The sequence below is a fragment of the Perca fluviatilis genome, chromosome 17 (assembly GCF_010015445.1).
Source record: "Perca fluviatilis chromosome 17, GENO_Pfluv_1.0, whole genome shotgun sequence".
In the NCBI taxonomy this organism is placed as follows: Eukaryota; Metazoa; Chordata; class Actinopteri; order Perciformes; family Percidae; genus Perca; species Perca fluviatilis.
In genome coordinates this window covers 31,415,866-31,433,365 of record NC_053128.1, presented here as the reverse complement: position 1 = coordinate 31,433,365, position 17,500 = coordinate 31,415,866, and the positions used below count along the sequence as shown (strand labels likewise).

At 38.6% G+C, this 17,500-nt stretch overlaps 1 protein-coding gene across 1 annotated transcript in view; it reads right to left on the bottom strand.

Annotated features, from left to right (window-relative positions):
* The window catches only part of LOC120545075 (arrestin domain-containing protein 3-like), a 30,440-nt gene extending 25,241 nt beyond the window's left edge, over positions 1 to 5,199 (bottom strand). The window contains exon 1 of the mRNA XM_039779066.1: positions 4,720 to 5,199. Coding sequence (XP_039635000.1) covers positions 4,720 to 4,999 — 280 coding nt within the window. The 5' untranslated portion in view covers positions 5,000 to 5,199. The remainder of the gene's footprint in view (positions 1 to 4,719) is intronic.
* Positions 5,200 to 17,500: the final 12,301 nt, after the last annotated feature.

Genomic DNA, 17,500 nt, shown 5'->3' with positions numbered 1-17,500 from the left:
TGTAGAAAACCATAATGTTTACTACGTGTGATGCACGACGTAGCCATCTTTGAAAGTGAACTCTGACCAGTACACAACTGTTTATGTACAGTATGCAAACAGTTCCATTTTTTAAATTGCAAGGTATTTTACTGTAAATAGACGGTTTCTTACTGTATTATATACAGTAATATACTGGCTGCAGTGTAATTCCCGCCTTTTCCTTTATTTTCCCAACATGCATTGGTGTTAACGGTAAATATCTGTAATCTGTCGTCACTGCCCGATGTGAGTCGAGCGCAGATTTGAGTCGCGCGTGCGTCACCGTGCGACGAGTAGCCGACAAGATGCTAACGGCTTTTTGAGCTAACGTTAGCAATCAAACAATCAAAGATAGCTACAACGTTTTTGAAACGATTTCCATCTTCCGTAATCGTTTATAATGATATTTTGCGACGACTTGTTTCGTGTAATTTTTCATGCAGAAGTGCAGTTTTTTAGCCCCTAAAAACATGAATATTTCCTTCCTCTAATATACTAGCCATCCAATATACTACTATGTACCCACCCAATATACTACTCCGTAGCAACCCAATACACTACTCTGTACCCATCCAATATACTACTCTGTATATAGAGTCTGTATATAGCCATCCAATATACTACTATGTACCCACCCAATATACTACTCTGTACCCACCCAATATACTACTATGTACCCACCCAATATACTACTATGTACCCACCCAATATACAACTATGTACCCACCCAATATACTACTCTGTACCCACCCAATATACTACTATGTACCCACCCAATATACTACTCTGTCCACCAACCATACTATACGACCCACTTAATATACTCTGTACCCACCAATATACTACGTACCCACCCACTAAATTACCCCCCAATATACTACTCCGTAAGCCAATACACTCTGTCCCCAATATACTACTCTGTATACACTCTATTATATATATACCATCATATACCTATAACCAATATACTACTATGTACCCACCCAATATACTACTCTGTACCCCAATACTAACTACTCCCAATACTTACTCGCAATCAATATACTACTCTGTATATAGAGTCTGTATATAACCATCCAATATACTACTATGTACCCACCCAATATACTACTATGTACCCACCCAATACGCTACTCCGTAGCAACCCAATACACTACTCTGTACCCACCCAATACGCTACTCCGTACCAACCCAATACACTACTCTGTACCCATCCAATATACTACTCTGTATATAGAGTCTGTATATAACCATCCAATATACTACTATGTACCCACCCAATATACTACTCTGTACCCACCCAATATGCTACTCCGTAGCAACCCAATACACTACTCTGTACCCATCCAATATACTACTCTGTATATAGAGTCTGTATATAACCATCCAATATACTACTATGTACCCACCCAATATACTACTATGTACCCACCCAATACGCTACTCCGTAGCAACCCAATACACTACTCTGTACCCACCCAATACGCTACTCCGTAGCAACCCAATACACTACTCTGTACCCATCCAATATACTACTCTGTATATAGAGTCTGTATATAGCCAGCCATACTCTTCAGAAACAACTTGCTGATCCTCCATATTCTCAGTCTTCATGATTCAGTCTCTAATGCTTCAGATAATCTCTCAGTTTAAAGCTGAAGTCTGTAAAACCATAACGGACCAGATTACGTTGTGGTTGTGGTTGTTGTTGTTGTCAGTCTGACCCACATACTGGTCCCACTGGGAGTAACTGTAACTGGGTGATGGACCAGACCTCTGCTTTCATTTCAAACGGCCCTCTCATTTGCATCATGTTTTACATGTTTAACAACAGAACTGCTCCGGTGTGGGAGGAAGCGGTTTAAAAAGGTGTGTACGTGTACATTTTAAAGTGCCCATATTATGAAAAACAACACTTTTTCTGGTGATTTGTGTTATTTTGGGTCTCTGGTGCTTCCACATGCATATAAACTTTGAATAAATCCATCCATGGTGTTCTGAGTGAAATCCGGTTTCTGAATGTGTCCTGCCTTCAGTCTCCTGGTGAGCTGGTCAAAATCTGCACGGCTTTCTACGGCACTAGCCGAGACGAGCTGGCGATCCGCAACCGTTAGCATGCTAGCGCTAGCATGCTACCTCGTTCTCAATAGCAAAGCACTGCTACAACACACACTAGTTCACCATAATCTCCAAAAGAACTACTTCCATGTGCACCCTGGTTTATAAGAAGTCTCCCAGCTGATCCTGCCTTGGAACTGACTGAAGTTGGAGAAATTTGCAGTTAAAGGTGACGGTCATGCGATGACGACAGTTAAGTTTAAAGACCAAAACAACTACTAAAGATTACAAATTTTGAAAAAAAGATTTGTGATTTGGGTAAAAACACTCACAGGAAACGAACATGTGTTTGCTGGGTGAAAGAAATAATAATAATAATAATAATAATAATAATAATAATAATAATAATAATAATAATAATAATAATAATAATAATAATAATAATAATAAACGAATGGTTCATGGGAACAGCGAACAGCCTTACATTGGGTAAAGCCCGGTTCAAAGTTCTTGTTATATTTTGTTGACATTAAAGTTTTACAGAAGTGGATTTCTCTTGTTATCGCTCCATAAAAATCAGAAAGTACTGTCAACAGCCATAACAAAATAAATAAAAAAATGCATTTCCTGCATGTTTTTATGAATGAAATCAGTGGCGATAAAGTGATATGCGGTATACCCACTAAGAAAGCTCCAGGATTTCCATATACCCACTTAAAAATGTGCAGTGACACGCAACAACATACTTTCCATTATATTTCTGACATATTTTGAATTCCCATGTGTTTTTTTTCTTTGCATAGGCTAATTAAAAGGTATTTCAGCTGTGAATTGGTGCATAAAAGTATATCAAAATACAGGAAATGAAGTCTTTGACGCTCACAATTTCCCTGGGGGAGGACACTCAGACCCCACCCACCCCCAAAGTCCCATTCTGTCCCATACATATACAGTACAGTATACCCATTATAATACATTATAGACCACGCCACTGAATGAAATGTTGTATAAAGCAGGCTGTGAATGCTATCTGAACAAAGCCCTTGGTAGAAAGCTTCAGAATAAAGAGAGGAATGAAAGTGGAAAGTTTGGTGAATGTAAGTACAGATTTCTGGCTCAGAGTTCGAAAACAAAACCTTGAAAGATATGGATTGTAAAAAAAAAAAACACAGATGACATGTTGAAGACACTACAGGTGAACAAAGGTCAACATTTCACCAACAGATACCACCGTGAAACTTCCCCAGTTACCGACATAAAGACGATTATTTTCTGCATCACAAGTTTTCTGAAATACTTGTTCAAATATGCAAATGAGGCATCATGTAATGTTCACTTTTGGTGAATTTTGGAGTAGTCTACAGACACAAATAGACAAATTGTTGAAAAATAAAACATCTAAATGTGTATTTTGGATGTTTTTTCCCCCACTAGTCTGAAAAAAAGATGTGTTATGGAAGCAAAATAGCCCCAAAAACTCGAAATTAAAACTTAATGTTTAATGAGGCATCATGTAATGTTCACTTTTGGTGAATTTTGGAGAAATCTACAGACACAAATAGACAAATTGTTGAAAAATAAACATCTAAACGTGTATTTTGGATGTTTTTGTCCCCAGTAGTCTGAAAAAAGATGTGTTATGGGAGCAAAATAGCTCAAAAAACTCGAAATTAAAACCTAATGTTTTGCCTGTAGGGTCTCCATTAAGCAGCAGCAGCAGCTGTTAGCCGGTCCTCCCTCCTCCCTCTCGGTTAGTCTCTGAACAGGTTTGAACCGCTTCTAACAAAGGGAGTTGGCTGACACAGAGCTTGCTTTAGGTCCTTTAAAACGTTTATCGCCTTTCAGTTTCTCTGAACGTTACGCAAAACAAAAAAAAAAAACACAATGGTGTGCTTTCGATTTTTGGATTTCTTTCTCGCTTTTTTTAACGTGTTTCATACAAGGAGTGCAACTTTTCTTCCTTTCCCTGCAGCAAACTGAAGATGCAACAATATTCCCAGCAAGCAATTTAATAAAGCGTTTAAAAGATGTAAAAATATATATATATACGTAAAAACTGACGTCTAGGCTAGAAACACGGCAACATTTGGGCCGTTAGTGAAAGTTCAGTAACCGTTTAACCATCAATTAAACGGTTATTTAACGACTTACATACGTTAACAGACAAAATAATGTATACAAGGATTAAAATACAACCGCATCTGATAAAACATTTACACTCAAAAACATACTAAATGTAAAAAAAGACCTTAAATCACAAAAATTACAAACAGCCGGCCTTAACATTTAGAGCTATAACGGTTATATCTAGTTAGCTAAAAGACGTTAAAATTAACGTCAACGTCTAACGTTAAGCTAGCAGAGACGTTAAAATGACGTCTAGCTGTGGCTTGTTGGGGGATTTTTTGGTTAACTTTATCAGTTAAAAGTTTGATACAGTCTCACGTGAAACGGTTTATTTTTATTTTAAGTGAGGAATCAAGAAGAAGCATCAACGATCTGTTGCATCAGCACCACTGTCACTGAGGGGATGTTTTGGGGCCGTTTGTTTGTCTGTTTGTTTCGACTTTGTGTATTAATAAAGTTTTTTTTATTTTTTTTAATTTAAAGTTCAGTTATAAACTTGTCTGTCTCCCTTACCTCTCTCCTCTCCTATCAAGGTGTCGTAATGGTGCAAGTATTCCACCTCCTCGGTGTAGTTTTGAGTGTAAGCCGTGTTGGCTCCGGCGTTCCTCGACTCTGTCCATCGGACTTTGGCGACTCCTCTCGCGGTTATATCCAGGCTCTTGACCCGCACGTCCCCGGTAACCTCCACCACCACTCTCCCGGTAACCAGGTCTCCGCCGGAGAACGCCGGCAGGTTGTTCTCGTTCAAGCTGTCAAAGTAGATCGCCAAGACCTTCACTTTGCCCAGAACCATGGCGGAATGACGAGAAAATACTTCCAAAAAATAAGAAGTTATGAGGCTTTAGCTATAGCTGCGGGTGCCCAGCATAGAGCCGGGTCCGCGGCGGCTGTGTCCGGGACGGTTCATCCGGGTGAGACGCTCAGCTGACGGGGCCGTTTCTGCTCCCAGCTGCCCTCCCCGGTGCCTGCGTCTCTCTGCTGCAGTCCGCCTCCAGCCGCTCCGCTCTTAAAGCCTCTGTGCGCAAAAATAACGTCACTGAGCATGTGCGCACACGTACACACACACACGCGCGCGCACACACACGCACCCACGTGTTTGTATATGTACACACACACACACACACATTGTAAAGGGCAGCTGGGAAGGCAAAAATACTTAAAAATAATGGGAAATTATAACAAAATTTTTGTAAAATTTTTTTTTTATATAATTATGAAAAGTACGTTTTTAAAAATAATGGAAAATTAATTTTATTTTTCGTAATTTAAATAGTTTGTAGCTTTAATTTTACATTCAATATTGTGTATTTTTTTTTTATTGTTTAATAAAGGATATTTACACCTGTAAAAACTACTGATAACCAAAATGCATTTCAACAATAAATCAACTGAAAATAAGCACATGTCATTATCAATGTGTATAAGAAGTAACAGAGGGATGATGGAGAGATTTAAAGCCTCTGATTGGCTGATTGGTTGCACCTGAAGGGGGCGGAGTGTGTGTGTGGGGGGCGGGGAGAAAGATTGTACTTTTTACTCCAATGTAACCTTAGTTTTAGTTACTTTGCAGATTCTTAATGCAAAATATAAACCAACTAATACATCATGATGTATATTTATAGATTAAACTACCCAGCAGCAGTATATTAAGTCATTAAAATGAGCGTGACCTTTACCGGCTGCAACATTAAGAGACTGTCCTCAAAACGCCCCCATATGTCGTTAGGTCAAGCAGCAATTAGTGACTGCAATAGGCGTAGATAGGCGTAGATATCCGGGTGGACGTGTTCCCCCCCCCCCACAATATTTAGAAGAGGTAGATTAATGATGAGGCTGTATGATTGGTAACACTTTGGTAAATCATCTCATGTATGCGGATGATAATTTGGCCATTTTCTCTCCCAGCAGTGCTGGTTTTCAGCTGCTACTGAATATCTGCTCTGAATATGGGGTGAAATATGATGTGTTGTATAATGGTAAAAAGAATGCTGTCTTGATATGTAGGACAAAAATGGACAAAGACATTTGTTTTCCAGACTTTTATCTATCAGGACAAGTGATGAGTGTCTGTAATAAAATTAAATATCTGGGTCACTACATTACAGATCAGTTATCTGATGATGAGGATATACTCAGGCCCCGTCCACACGTACCAAAACGATCTTTTTTTTACCCGTCTTCCCTGGATTCGTTTCAAGAATAGTTGCGTCCAAACGAATCCACTTGTAAATGACTCAACACGCTACTTCATATTCCAGGCCTATAGGCGGCGCTGTTTCTGCTACAGAAATTCACCAAAACGGAGAAGAAGAGCATAGTCACTTCCACTTCCCATCATAACATGACTATCTAGATTATTCATCCGTGGACTATAATAACTTTCACCACTGCTCATTTTATAAAGGCTGCCGCAAGAAAACGTGTCTTTGTTTACGTTGTATAATGTGCTGTTGGATTGCCTTTTATTTTGCATGATTGCAGCACGCTAGTAGCGAGCTAACGTTAGCGCGCTAACGTTAGCTAGCTCTAAGATCGGCAGTCAAACAAACATCAATGATCCATGAATGATGTCTTTTTAATAATCTATATGTTTTTCTTGCAGAAGCCTTTCTACGATAAGCCGTGGTAAAAGTTACTATAATCCGTTCAAGGAGTTGATAAGCAGACAGTTTAGCTAGCTAGTTGATAAGTTGTCTACTTCCACTTTATAAACAGATAGCCATAGCAGCTAATGTTCACGTTACTTCGCTGCTGGAGCGGTCAGCTACTTTAGCGGTCAGCTACTTTAGCGATGTTTAACGTTGGCTACATAACGTTAGCAATATATCTTGTGTAGAATCCAGAGGGAAGGGTGAGGGAGCAGAGACACAGTATTTAGATGAAGTGAGCTGGTGTAACCATGGAGATGGGACATGCTCCTGGTGTAACCATGGAGATGGGACGTGCTCGCTTAGCTTCACCGCAGATGTGTGCGTCAGCGGCCGTGGGAGAGGGTGTAAAAGAGGGGTGTGGCGATGACATCATCGATACAGATTCGTATTCACCATCCATACGAAGCCAAACGAGAGCCGTTTTCTGATTTTTTCACCCTGAGACCTGGTTTCAAAAAAGTGCGTTTGCAGGATTCGTCTGGACGGTCGGCCCAAACGACGCAAAACATGTGCGTTTGCACAAATACAACGTTTCCGTGTGAATGGCCCCTCAGGCAGCGTCGCATATTATATGCCCAAGCTAACATGTTGGTAAGAAAATTCCACATGTGCACGGCTGACGTCAAAATGAGCCTGTTTAAAGCTTATTGCACTCCTTTGTATACTGCTCCCTTATGGACTAAGTTCAAAAAGGCAAACATGCAGAAGCTCAAGGTTGCTTATAATGACTGTATGAGGATACTGCTCAACAAACCCAGGTGCTCTAGTGCAAGTGAGCTGTTCTGTAAAGCAGGGGTCAGCACCTTCCAGGCACTGTTGAGGAGTCTCATCTACAAATTTATTTGTCGCCTGAACGTCTCCCAAAATAGCATTGTTATGCTATTAGTAAATCCTAAGGTTTAGTGCGATACGATACCAATCATCACTATGGAAACACTGGTGTAAGTGTCTTTTATAGAAATGGAGTATTGTTGTTTCTTCTGGCTTTTATTTCTTTGTATATGTTTTTAAGGTATGTTGTATGTCATGTCTGTGTCTTTTGAATGGACCTTGAGTCTGGAATAAAAACGTTGATATATATATGATAATCCCCCTAAAAAAAAAATATGAAAGACAACCCAAAAAGAGGTTAAAATAACCGTTCAATACAAAAATAAAGTGAACAATACAGGAGAATACTAAATAATAATAATTTCTGTAAAAAAAACAAAAACATTTCCAGCATAAATTGATGTAGAAAAGGCCCAAATTGTTTCATAAAAATTCAACCACAATGCCGGCAATTAAGTGTTTGACTCTCATAGTTATATCATAAATAAATTACGTGAACACTGTCAACAACCAATGGGAGCGCTCCCTCATGCACCAAAACAGGAAGCAGCAAACGGCTAGAGCCAGTGGTGGTTATGGTTGCTGTAACGCCGTGCTAAGCTAAATGCTAAAGAGGGAAAGTTGCCGATTTTCAACCGAGTCATCCAACGGGAGTTTTAACGGCGGATAAGCACAGACCTTTCTGTTTTCCCTAATACTGTATCTGAAGTCTCTTTTATATAGACCTTAGTGGTCCCCTAATACTGTATCTGAAGTCTCTTTTATATAGACCTTAGTGGTCCCCTAATACTGTATCTGAAGTCTCTTTTATATAGACCTTAGTGGTCCCCTAATACTGTATCTGAAGTCTCTTTTATATAGACTTTAGTGGTCCCATAATACTGTATCTGAAGTCTCTTTTATATAGACCTTAGTGGTCCCCTAATACTGTATCTGAAGTCTCTTTTATATAGACCTAAGTGGTCCCCTAATACTGTATCTGAAGTCTCTTTTATATAGACCTTAGTGGTCCCCTAATACTGTATCTGAAGTCTCTTTTATATAGACCTTAGTGGTCCCCTAATACTGTATCTGAAGTCTCTTTTATATAGACCTTAGTGGTCCCCTAATACTGTATCTGAAGTCTCTTTTATATAGACCTTAGTGGTCCCTAATACTGTATCTGAAGTCTCTTTTATAGGCCTTCGTAGTGCCCTAATACTGTATCTGAAGTCTCTTTATTTAGACCTTAGTGGTCCCCTAATACTGTATCTGAAGTCTCTTTATATAGGCCTTAGTGGTCCCCTAATACTGTATCTGAAGTCTCTTTTATATAGACCTTAGTGGTCCCCTAATACTGTATCTGAAGTCTTTTTATATAGGCCTTAGTGGTCCCCTAATACTGTATCTGAAGTCTCTTTTATATAGACCTTAGTGGTCCCCTAATATTGTATCTGAAGTCTCTTTTATATAGACCTTAGTGGTCCCCTAATACTGTATCTGAAGTCTCTTTTATATAGGCCTTAGTGGTCCCCTAATACTGTATCTGAAGTCTCTTTTATATAGGCCTTAGTGGTCCCCTAATACTGTATCTGAAGTCTCTTTTATATAGGCCTTAGTGGTCCCCTAATACTGTATCTGAAGTCTCTTTTATATAGGCCTTAGTGGTCCCCTAATACTGTATCTGAAGTCTCTTTTATATAGGCCTTAGTGGTCCCCTAATACTGTATCTGAAGTCTCTTATATAGGCCTTAGTGGTCCCCTAATACTGTATCTGAAGTCTCTTATATAGGCCTTAGTGGTCCCCTAATACTGTATCTGAAGTCTCTTTTATATAGACCTTAGTGGTCCCCTAATACTGTATCTGAAGTCTCTTTTATATAGGCCTTAGTGGTCCCCTAATACTGTATCTGAAGTCTCTTTTATATAGGCCTTAGTGGTCCCCTAATACTGTATCTGAAGTCTCTTTTATATAGACCTTAGTGGTCCCCTAATACTGTATCTGAAGTCTCTTTTATATAGACCTTAGTGGTCCCCTAATACTGTATCTGAAGTCTCTTTTATATGGACCTTAGTGGTCCCCTAATACTGTATCTGAAGTTTCTTGCCTGAAATTCAGCCTTGGTGCGAAATTACAGCCACTAGAGCCAGTCCCACAATGAGCTTTCCTCTCTCATGGGTGGGCCAAATTATCTGGGCGGGCAAAGCAGAGAAAGGGGAGGTAACCTTGCTCCTTATGACCTCATAAGGAGAAGATTCCTGATTGGTCCATCTGAGCTTTCATTTTCTCAAAGGCAGAGCAGGATACCCAGGGCTCGGTTTACACCTATCACCATTTCTAGCCACTGGGGGACCATAGGCAGGCTGGGGGAACTCATATTAATGTTATAAAACCTCATAAAGTGAAATTCTCATGCCATGGGACCTTTAAGATTGTTGTTCCCATCAGTCACCTACACACAAAAACAGTAGTTACCCTTTAACTTCACTTTCATGCAATGATAAAAAAAAAAACAGAGAGCCACATGGATCTGTGTAGAAATATATTTTCTCAGACAAACACTACACAGTTGTTTAAGTCGGTTCTGACTTCATTACAATCTCAGTTATTCTCAAAATCAAACAGCATAAAATACCCATGATGCAACAGGAAACACAAACAGATTAAAAATGCAAAATGACAGTTTATAAAAATCTATAATTTTCTCTCTTTACCTGCATCTCAGGTTGATCTGGACGTCACATATTCATTAGACCAACTCTGCATTCAGTGTCCATAAATGCACTTTGCATATAGTTCATGATTCAGTCATGCGAAAACACTTTTGACACAAAATGGCAGTTTACACACACACACACACACACACACACACATGCAGGAAATCACAGTCCCCAAAACCTGAGGTACCACAGAGGTTATAAACAGAAGAGAACAGTCACGTCAACTCTGACTGTACACAGAAAAAAACAGCACGAAGTTAAGAGAAACCGAAAATAAAAGATGAAAGAGGTGAATAAGAAGCTACGGAGTCACAGAAGTGCCATACACATAAAGAATACATATGTAAAAGGGGAAAATAAATGTGGAAATATAAAGACAAAATAACAAAATATGAAATATTTATAAGCGTTTTCATACATTTAGCTGATTTTCACATTTATTTCTGCATATATTATATTTATTTTTATATATTTTAGACCTGTCAAACGATATTATAGATATCACGATCGATCGCGCGATAGTCCACAGTTAACTCTTGATTAATTCGCAAATTAATCACCCGTTTTCTTATTTGTTGTATATGTATAAATCAAAAGCCGAAGATGTTAAACTATGTTAAAGTTAGGGTTGGGTACCGAGACCCGGTGCTAATACGGCACCGGTGCCTTAACAACCGGTGTCTACCGGACCAAATGGTAACGTGGATTTCGGTGCCTCATTTCGGTGCTACCGATATGCCAGCGCTGCTCTCTGATGCTCCGAAACGGACGTTAGAGGCAACAGAAGCATCGCTGCACGTGACGCTAGTTAACATAATACACTTGACAGCAGGTAACGTTAGCCTAGCGTTAGCTAACAGCTGGAGTAAACACGGTTAAAATGCCGGCAGCTAACGTTAAACGGTGCGACTGCATTTCGCTGGAGAGGCTTCCGAGACGTAGCAGTCGGTAGCTGCCGTTGTCGGAAAAAAACAACACAGACGGTGCATTCACTTGAAACTCGCCAGCCTCGTGGTGCATTCAAAGTTATTGTAAAATACACTTTTTGACCCTATTACAAAAGCTTTTGTCACGGGCCTGTTGTTTCCTTTTTTGGTCGTGTGTGTGGAGCGAGTGGGTAGGCGTGGCTTTTCCTCAGGGCAACCAAGCTCCAGAACTAGTACTCTGTGATCCAGGCAGCCAGCGCCAGTTCGTTTCGGTCCACCAAGTGGTAACTGCTCTCGGGCCAGACACGCTAGTTCTCTAGTAATCTATATAGTATCTAAGTGTTTTTCTTTTTATTAACACTGTCGTCTATCTGCGTGCAGACGCTGGAGGTCTACCTGATTTTCGCTTCCGGCCAAGCCACCAGCCCTGTGTGTGTGTTTTCGAGCCTGCCTTGCCTACCTCCACTCCTCCACTCCCATTTGCATCACCACCCTCCTACGTTGAATTACTAGATTTCTGTTCGGCTGAACTTACGTTAAAGGTCCCATGACATGGTGCTCTTTGGATGCTTTTATATAGACCTTAGTGGTCCCCTAATACTGTATCTGAAGTCTCTTTTATATAGACCTTAGTGGTCCCCTAATACTGTATCTGAAGTCTCTTTTATATAGACCTTAGTGGTCCCCTAATACTGTATCTGAAGTCTCTTTTATATAGACCTTAGTGGTCCCCTAATACTGTATCTGAAGTCTCTTTTATATAGGCCTTAGTGGTCCCCTAATACTGTATCTGAAGTCTCTTTTATATAGACCTTAGTGGTCCCCTAATACTGTATCTGAAGTCTCTTTTATATAGGCCTTAGTGGTCCCCTAATACTGTATCTGAAGTCTCTTTTATATAGGCCTTAGTGGTCCCCTAATACTGTATCTGAAGTCTCTTTTATATAGACCTTAGTGGTGCCCTAATACTGTATCTGAAGTCTCTTTTATATAGGCCTTAGTGGTCCCCTAATACTGTATCTGAAGTCTCTTTTATATAGACCTTAGTGGTCTCCTAATACTGTATCTGAAGTCTCTTTTATATAGACCTTAGTGGTCCCCTAATACTGTATCTGAAGTCTCTTTTATATAGACCTTAGTGGTCCCCTAATACTGTATCTGAAGTCTCTTTTATATAGACCTTAGTGGTCCCCTAATACTGTATCTGAAGTCTCTTTTATATAGACCTTAGTGGTCCCCTAATACTGTATCTGAAGTCTCTTTCCCGAAATTCAGCCTTGGTGCAGAATTACAGCCACTAGAGCCAGTCCCACAATGAGCTTTCCTTAGGATGTGCCATTTCTGTGTCTGTAGCTATTGAGGAGGAGAGAGGGGGGCAAGGTGGAGGGTGGGGGTGTGGTCTTGACCAACTGCCACTTTGCTCGTTTGAAAGCCATGATGTCTCTCTCTCTCTCTCTCATGGGGGGGCCAAATTCTCTGGGCAGGCAAAGCAGAGAAAGGGGAGGTAACCTTGCTCCTTATGACCTCATAAGGAGAAGATTCCTGATTGGTCCATCTGAGCTTTCATTTTCTCAAAAGCAGAGCAGGATACCCAGGGCTCGGTTTACACCTATCACCATTTCTAGCCACTGGGGGACCATAGACAGGCTGGGGGAACTCATATTAATGTTAAAAAACCTCATAAAGTGAAATTTTCATGCCATGGGACCTTTAAAGAACTGTTGTCAAATCCCAACCATCTAGCCTGTGTTCGCTCTTGGGTCCAAACTTCACCCCAACAACTTTCTATATCAGAACTACGACAATTATTTAAATGCTGAAAAAAACGGACCAAAAAAACCCATCAAAAACATCGCCAAAGGTGACAAAAACTTTTTTTAAAAAAGTCACAATAAAAGTGGGGAAAAAACTGGAGACAAAAAAAAACATCGGAACAAGCGACAAAAAACTTGTTAAAAAATTTATAAAAACATAATAAAAAAAATAAAAGCCCAACAAGTGACCAAAAAATTTGATTAAAATCGACAAAAACATCGAGAAAAGTGTAGAAAAAAAAACAACAAAATGTTGAAATTTCGACCCATAAAAAACACAAAGTTGCAGATTTAACAGGAATTTACTGGTGGAATAAGTCATTGTTATAAGTTATTAATCAATCATTTAATTTTGACCATATTAGCCATAAACCTGCCGTTCTTTAATGTCGCCAATTGTGGTTTTGAGGTCCTTTTTTAAATATATACATATATTTTTTTTTTTAAAGATTATTTTTTGGGGAATTTTCAGCTTTTATTTTTGACAGGACAGCTGGAGAAATTAAAGGGGAGATTAGGGGGGGGGGTCGAACCCTGGCCCACTGCATTGAGTAGTGAACCTCTATATATGGGCGCCCGCTCTACCAACTGAGCTACCCAGGCGCCCAATATACATATTTTTTAAAGCGCCCATATTCTGCTCATTTTCAGGTTCATAACTGTATTTTAAGGTTGTACCAGAATAGGTTTACATGGTTTAATAATCAAAAAACACCATATTGTTGTTGTACTGCACAGCTCTCTCTCACTGCTGCAGATCCTCTTTTCACCTGGTTTCTGTTTTAGCTACAGAGTGAGACCTCTTTTCATCTTCTTCTTCTGTACTATCTTTGATTGCACTCGCACATGCTCAGTAGCTCAGATCGTAGATCATGTCAGCTAGCTCCATAGACAGTAAAAGAAAGGCTGTTTCTCCAACTTTGGTCAGTTACAAGGCAGGATCAGCTGGGAGACTTCTTCTAAACCAGGGCGCACATGTAAGTAGTTCTTTTGGTAGATTATGGTGAACTTGTGTGTGTTGTAGCGGTGCTTTGCTATTGAGAACGAGCTAGCATGCTAGTGTTAGCATTAGCGTTAGCCAGCTCGTTTCGGCTTGTGACGTCACAAGCCGTGCCGATTTTGAACAGCTCACCCGGAGACTGAAGGCAGGACACATTCAGAAACCGTATCTCTTATCTTATCTCTTTTTTTCAAAGTGTGTATGCGTGTGGAAGCACCAGAGACACAAAATAACACCCCAAATCCCAGAAAAAAGTGATTTTTTCATAATATGGGCACTTTAAAAAGCACACCGGTATCGGAAACAAAAACCCAAACGATACCCAACCCTAGTTAAAGTGTAAAAACCTTTTGAGTTGCCGTGGTAATACCTTCTTTCCAGACTGAAATCCAGTCGACGCTATTTGAACACAAAGGAACAGTTTGTAAATTCGACATGCTGTGAATTAGTTTCACACTACAGTAGGAATAATTGTCTGAGTGTGTTTAAATACTGTCGTACGTGGAGTAACAGAGATAACAGCAAGAACATGCAACTCTAGATTTAAAGCTGAGGCTGGCAGTTTCTGGAAAAGGCCAAAAAAAAAAAAAAAAAATAAATCTGTCATCTCGGCTACAAATTTCGTCCGTCTCCGCCCAATCAGTAGCCTAGAAATCTAGACCCACCCCTTAGCGGCAGCAAATGTAATTTACAGCCGCTAGGGTCAGTCTAGCAACTCTCCGTTGGCTTGCGAGCTGGAAAAACCAAACTCTAGTCGGGCCAATCACATCGTGTATAGAGTCAGTGGGCGGGGCTTATGGCTGCTGCTGCTGCTGCTGCTGGTGAACAGCAGTCTTTGGAAGACTTGGAGTTCAGCTTTTATTTGAAGAAAAGAAGAGAGGGAGTTAGATTTTTAATTGGCACGTGGCACGTGCCAGTGGCATGTACTGGGCCAATTACAATTGCGTATGAATTGACGCTGTAGCGAGTAGTATGAAAGTATGTCATTGTGCAATAAATAGGCTATTGGGGCTGTGCAATATGTTAGTTGTGCAATATGTAGGCTATTGGGGCTGTGCAATATGTTAGTTGTGCAATACATAGGCTCTTTGGGGTGAGGCAATATGTCAGCTGTGCAATATTGTATTGTAATATTTTACTGTGCAAGGGCTGTGTCCCACTTATTGCGGAGAATACAGCCGATGGGTTGTTTAAAGGGAAGTGCCAATGAAAGGAATAGTTAACGTGCTTATTATATGTATATGGCAGCATGTTTGTGTTGTGTGACGGCTCCTAGGCCTACTAAGTTCCTTTGGTGGCTGGGAGTTGGGCATTGGCTAATGAGGACTGATGAGTGACACCCGGACCAATTGATTGCTCACCTGTCTATAAATAGGAGTGCCTGAGTAGTCATGGTCTCTCCCTCCTCCAGGCTGTTTGGTTTGTTTGGATTTTGGGTTTAGTTATTTTGCGTTGTAGCTTTGAAACACTTACAGACACCCATACATTACACACATTACTGATTTACTGAATTCACGTTTATCTTGGTTATTTAAATAAATTTGATTTGATTGGAAATACATGTGTGTCTCCCCCTTTTTGGTCATACCTTTGAGCCAGGTCATGACAATTGCATGAGAGTATGTGTTGAGAGATACTTGTATTTGCTGTCTTTTCTGTGTACATACATATATATATATATATATATATATTTATTATTATTTTTTTTTTCTTCTGTATTTTGTGTTGTCCTTGTGACGCTGCAGAACGAGTCCAAAACAAATTTCCCTTCGGGGACAATAAAGTATATCTTATCTTATCTTATCTTAAAGGGCGAAAATCCGTTGAGGTAGGTTGGTCAGGGCGGAGGATGGAGGTAACACGGGACTATCTCCCAGGAGAGACCAGGATCGAGTCCCGCGTTTGACTTTGTGTCCCGCGATTGATGATTATTTTTCACGTTTGTTGTTTTCCTGAACGCTACCACGTAGCCTCGCGATAACACGCCACGTGGCTTTAGAAAGTGGCATGTATATTTTAACGAAATGTTAGATGTTACGGTGAAGAACTAAGTTATATTTTAACGTTATAAGTTATATTTTAGATGCTATAAGTTATATTTTAACGTTATAAGTTATATTTTAACGTTATAAGTTATATTTTAGATGTTACGGTGAAGAACTAAGTTATATTTTAACGTTATAAGTTATATTTTAGATGTTACGGTGAAGAACTAAGTTATATTTTAACGTTATAAGTGATATTTTAGATGTTACAGTGAAGAAGTAAGTTATATTTTAACGTTATAAGTTATATTTTAGATGTTACAGTGAAGAACTAAGTTGTATTTTAACGTTTTAAGTTATATTTTAGATGTTACAGTGAAGAACTAAGTTATATTTTAACGTTATAAGTTATATTTTAGATGTTACAGTGAAGAACTAAGTTGTATTTTAACGTTTTAAGTTATATTTTAGATGTTACAGTGAAGAAGTAAGTTATATTTTAACGTTATAAGTTATATTTTAGATGTTACAGTGAAGAACTAAGTTGTATTTTAACGTTTTAAGTTATATTTTAGATGTTACAGTGAAGAAGTAAGTTATATTTTAACGTTATAAGTTATATTTTAGATGTTACAGTGAAGAAGTAAGTTATATTTTAACGTTATAAGTTATATTTTAACGTTTTAAGTTATATTTTAACGTTATAAGTTATATTTTAACGTTATAAGTTATATTTTAGATGTTACGGTGAAGAACTAAGTTATATTTTAACGTTTTAAGTTATATTTTAGATGTTACAGTGAAGAACTAAGTTGTATTTTAACGTTTTAAGTTATATTTTAGATGTTACGGTGAAGAACTAAGTTATATTTTAACGTTTTAAGTTATATTTTAGATGTTACAGTGAAGAACTAAGTTATATTTTAACGTTATAAGTTATATTTTAGATGTTACAGTGAAGAACTAAGTTGTATTTTAACGTTTTAAGTTATATTTTAGATGTTACAGTGAAGAAGTAAGTTATATTTTAACGTTATAAGTTATATTTTAACGTTTTAAGTTATATTTTAACGTTATAAGTTATATTTTAACGTTATAAGTTATATTTTAGATGTTACGGTGAAGAACTAAGTTATATTTTAACGTTATAAGTTATATTTTAGATGTTACAGTGAAGAACTAAGTTGTATTTTAACGTTTTAAGTTATATTTTAGATGTTACAGTGAAGAAGTAAATTATATTTTAACGTTATAAGTTATATTTTAACGTTTTAAGTTATATTTTAGATGTTACAGTGAAGAACTAAGTTATATTTTAACGTTTTAAGTTATATTTTAGATGTTACAGTGAAGAACTAAGTTGTATTTTAACGTTTTAAGTTATATT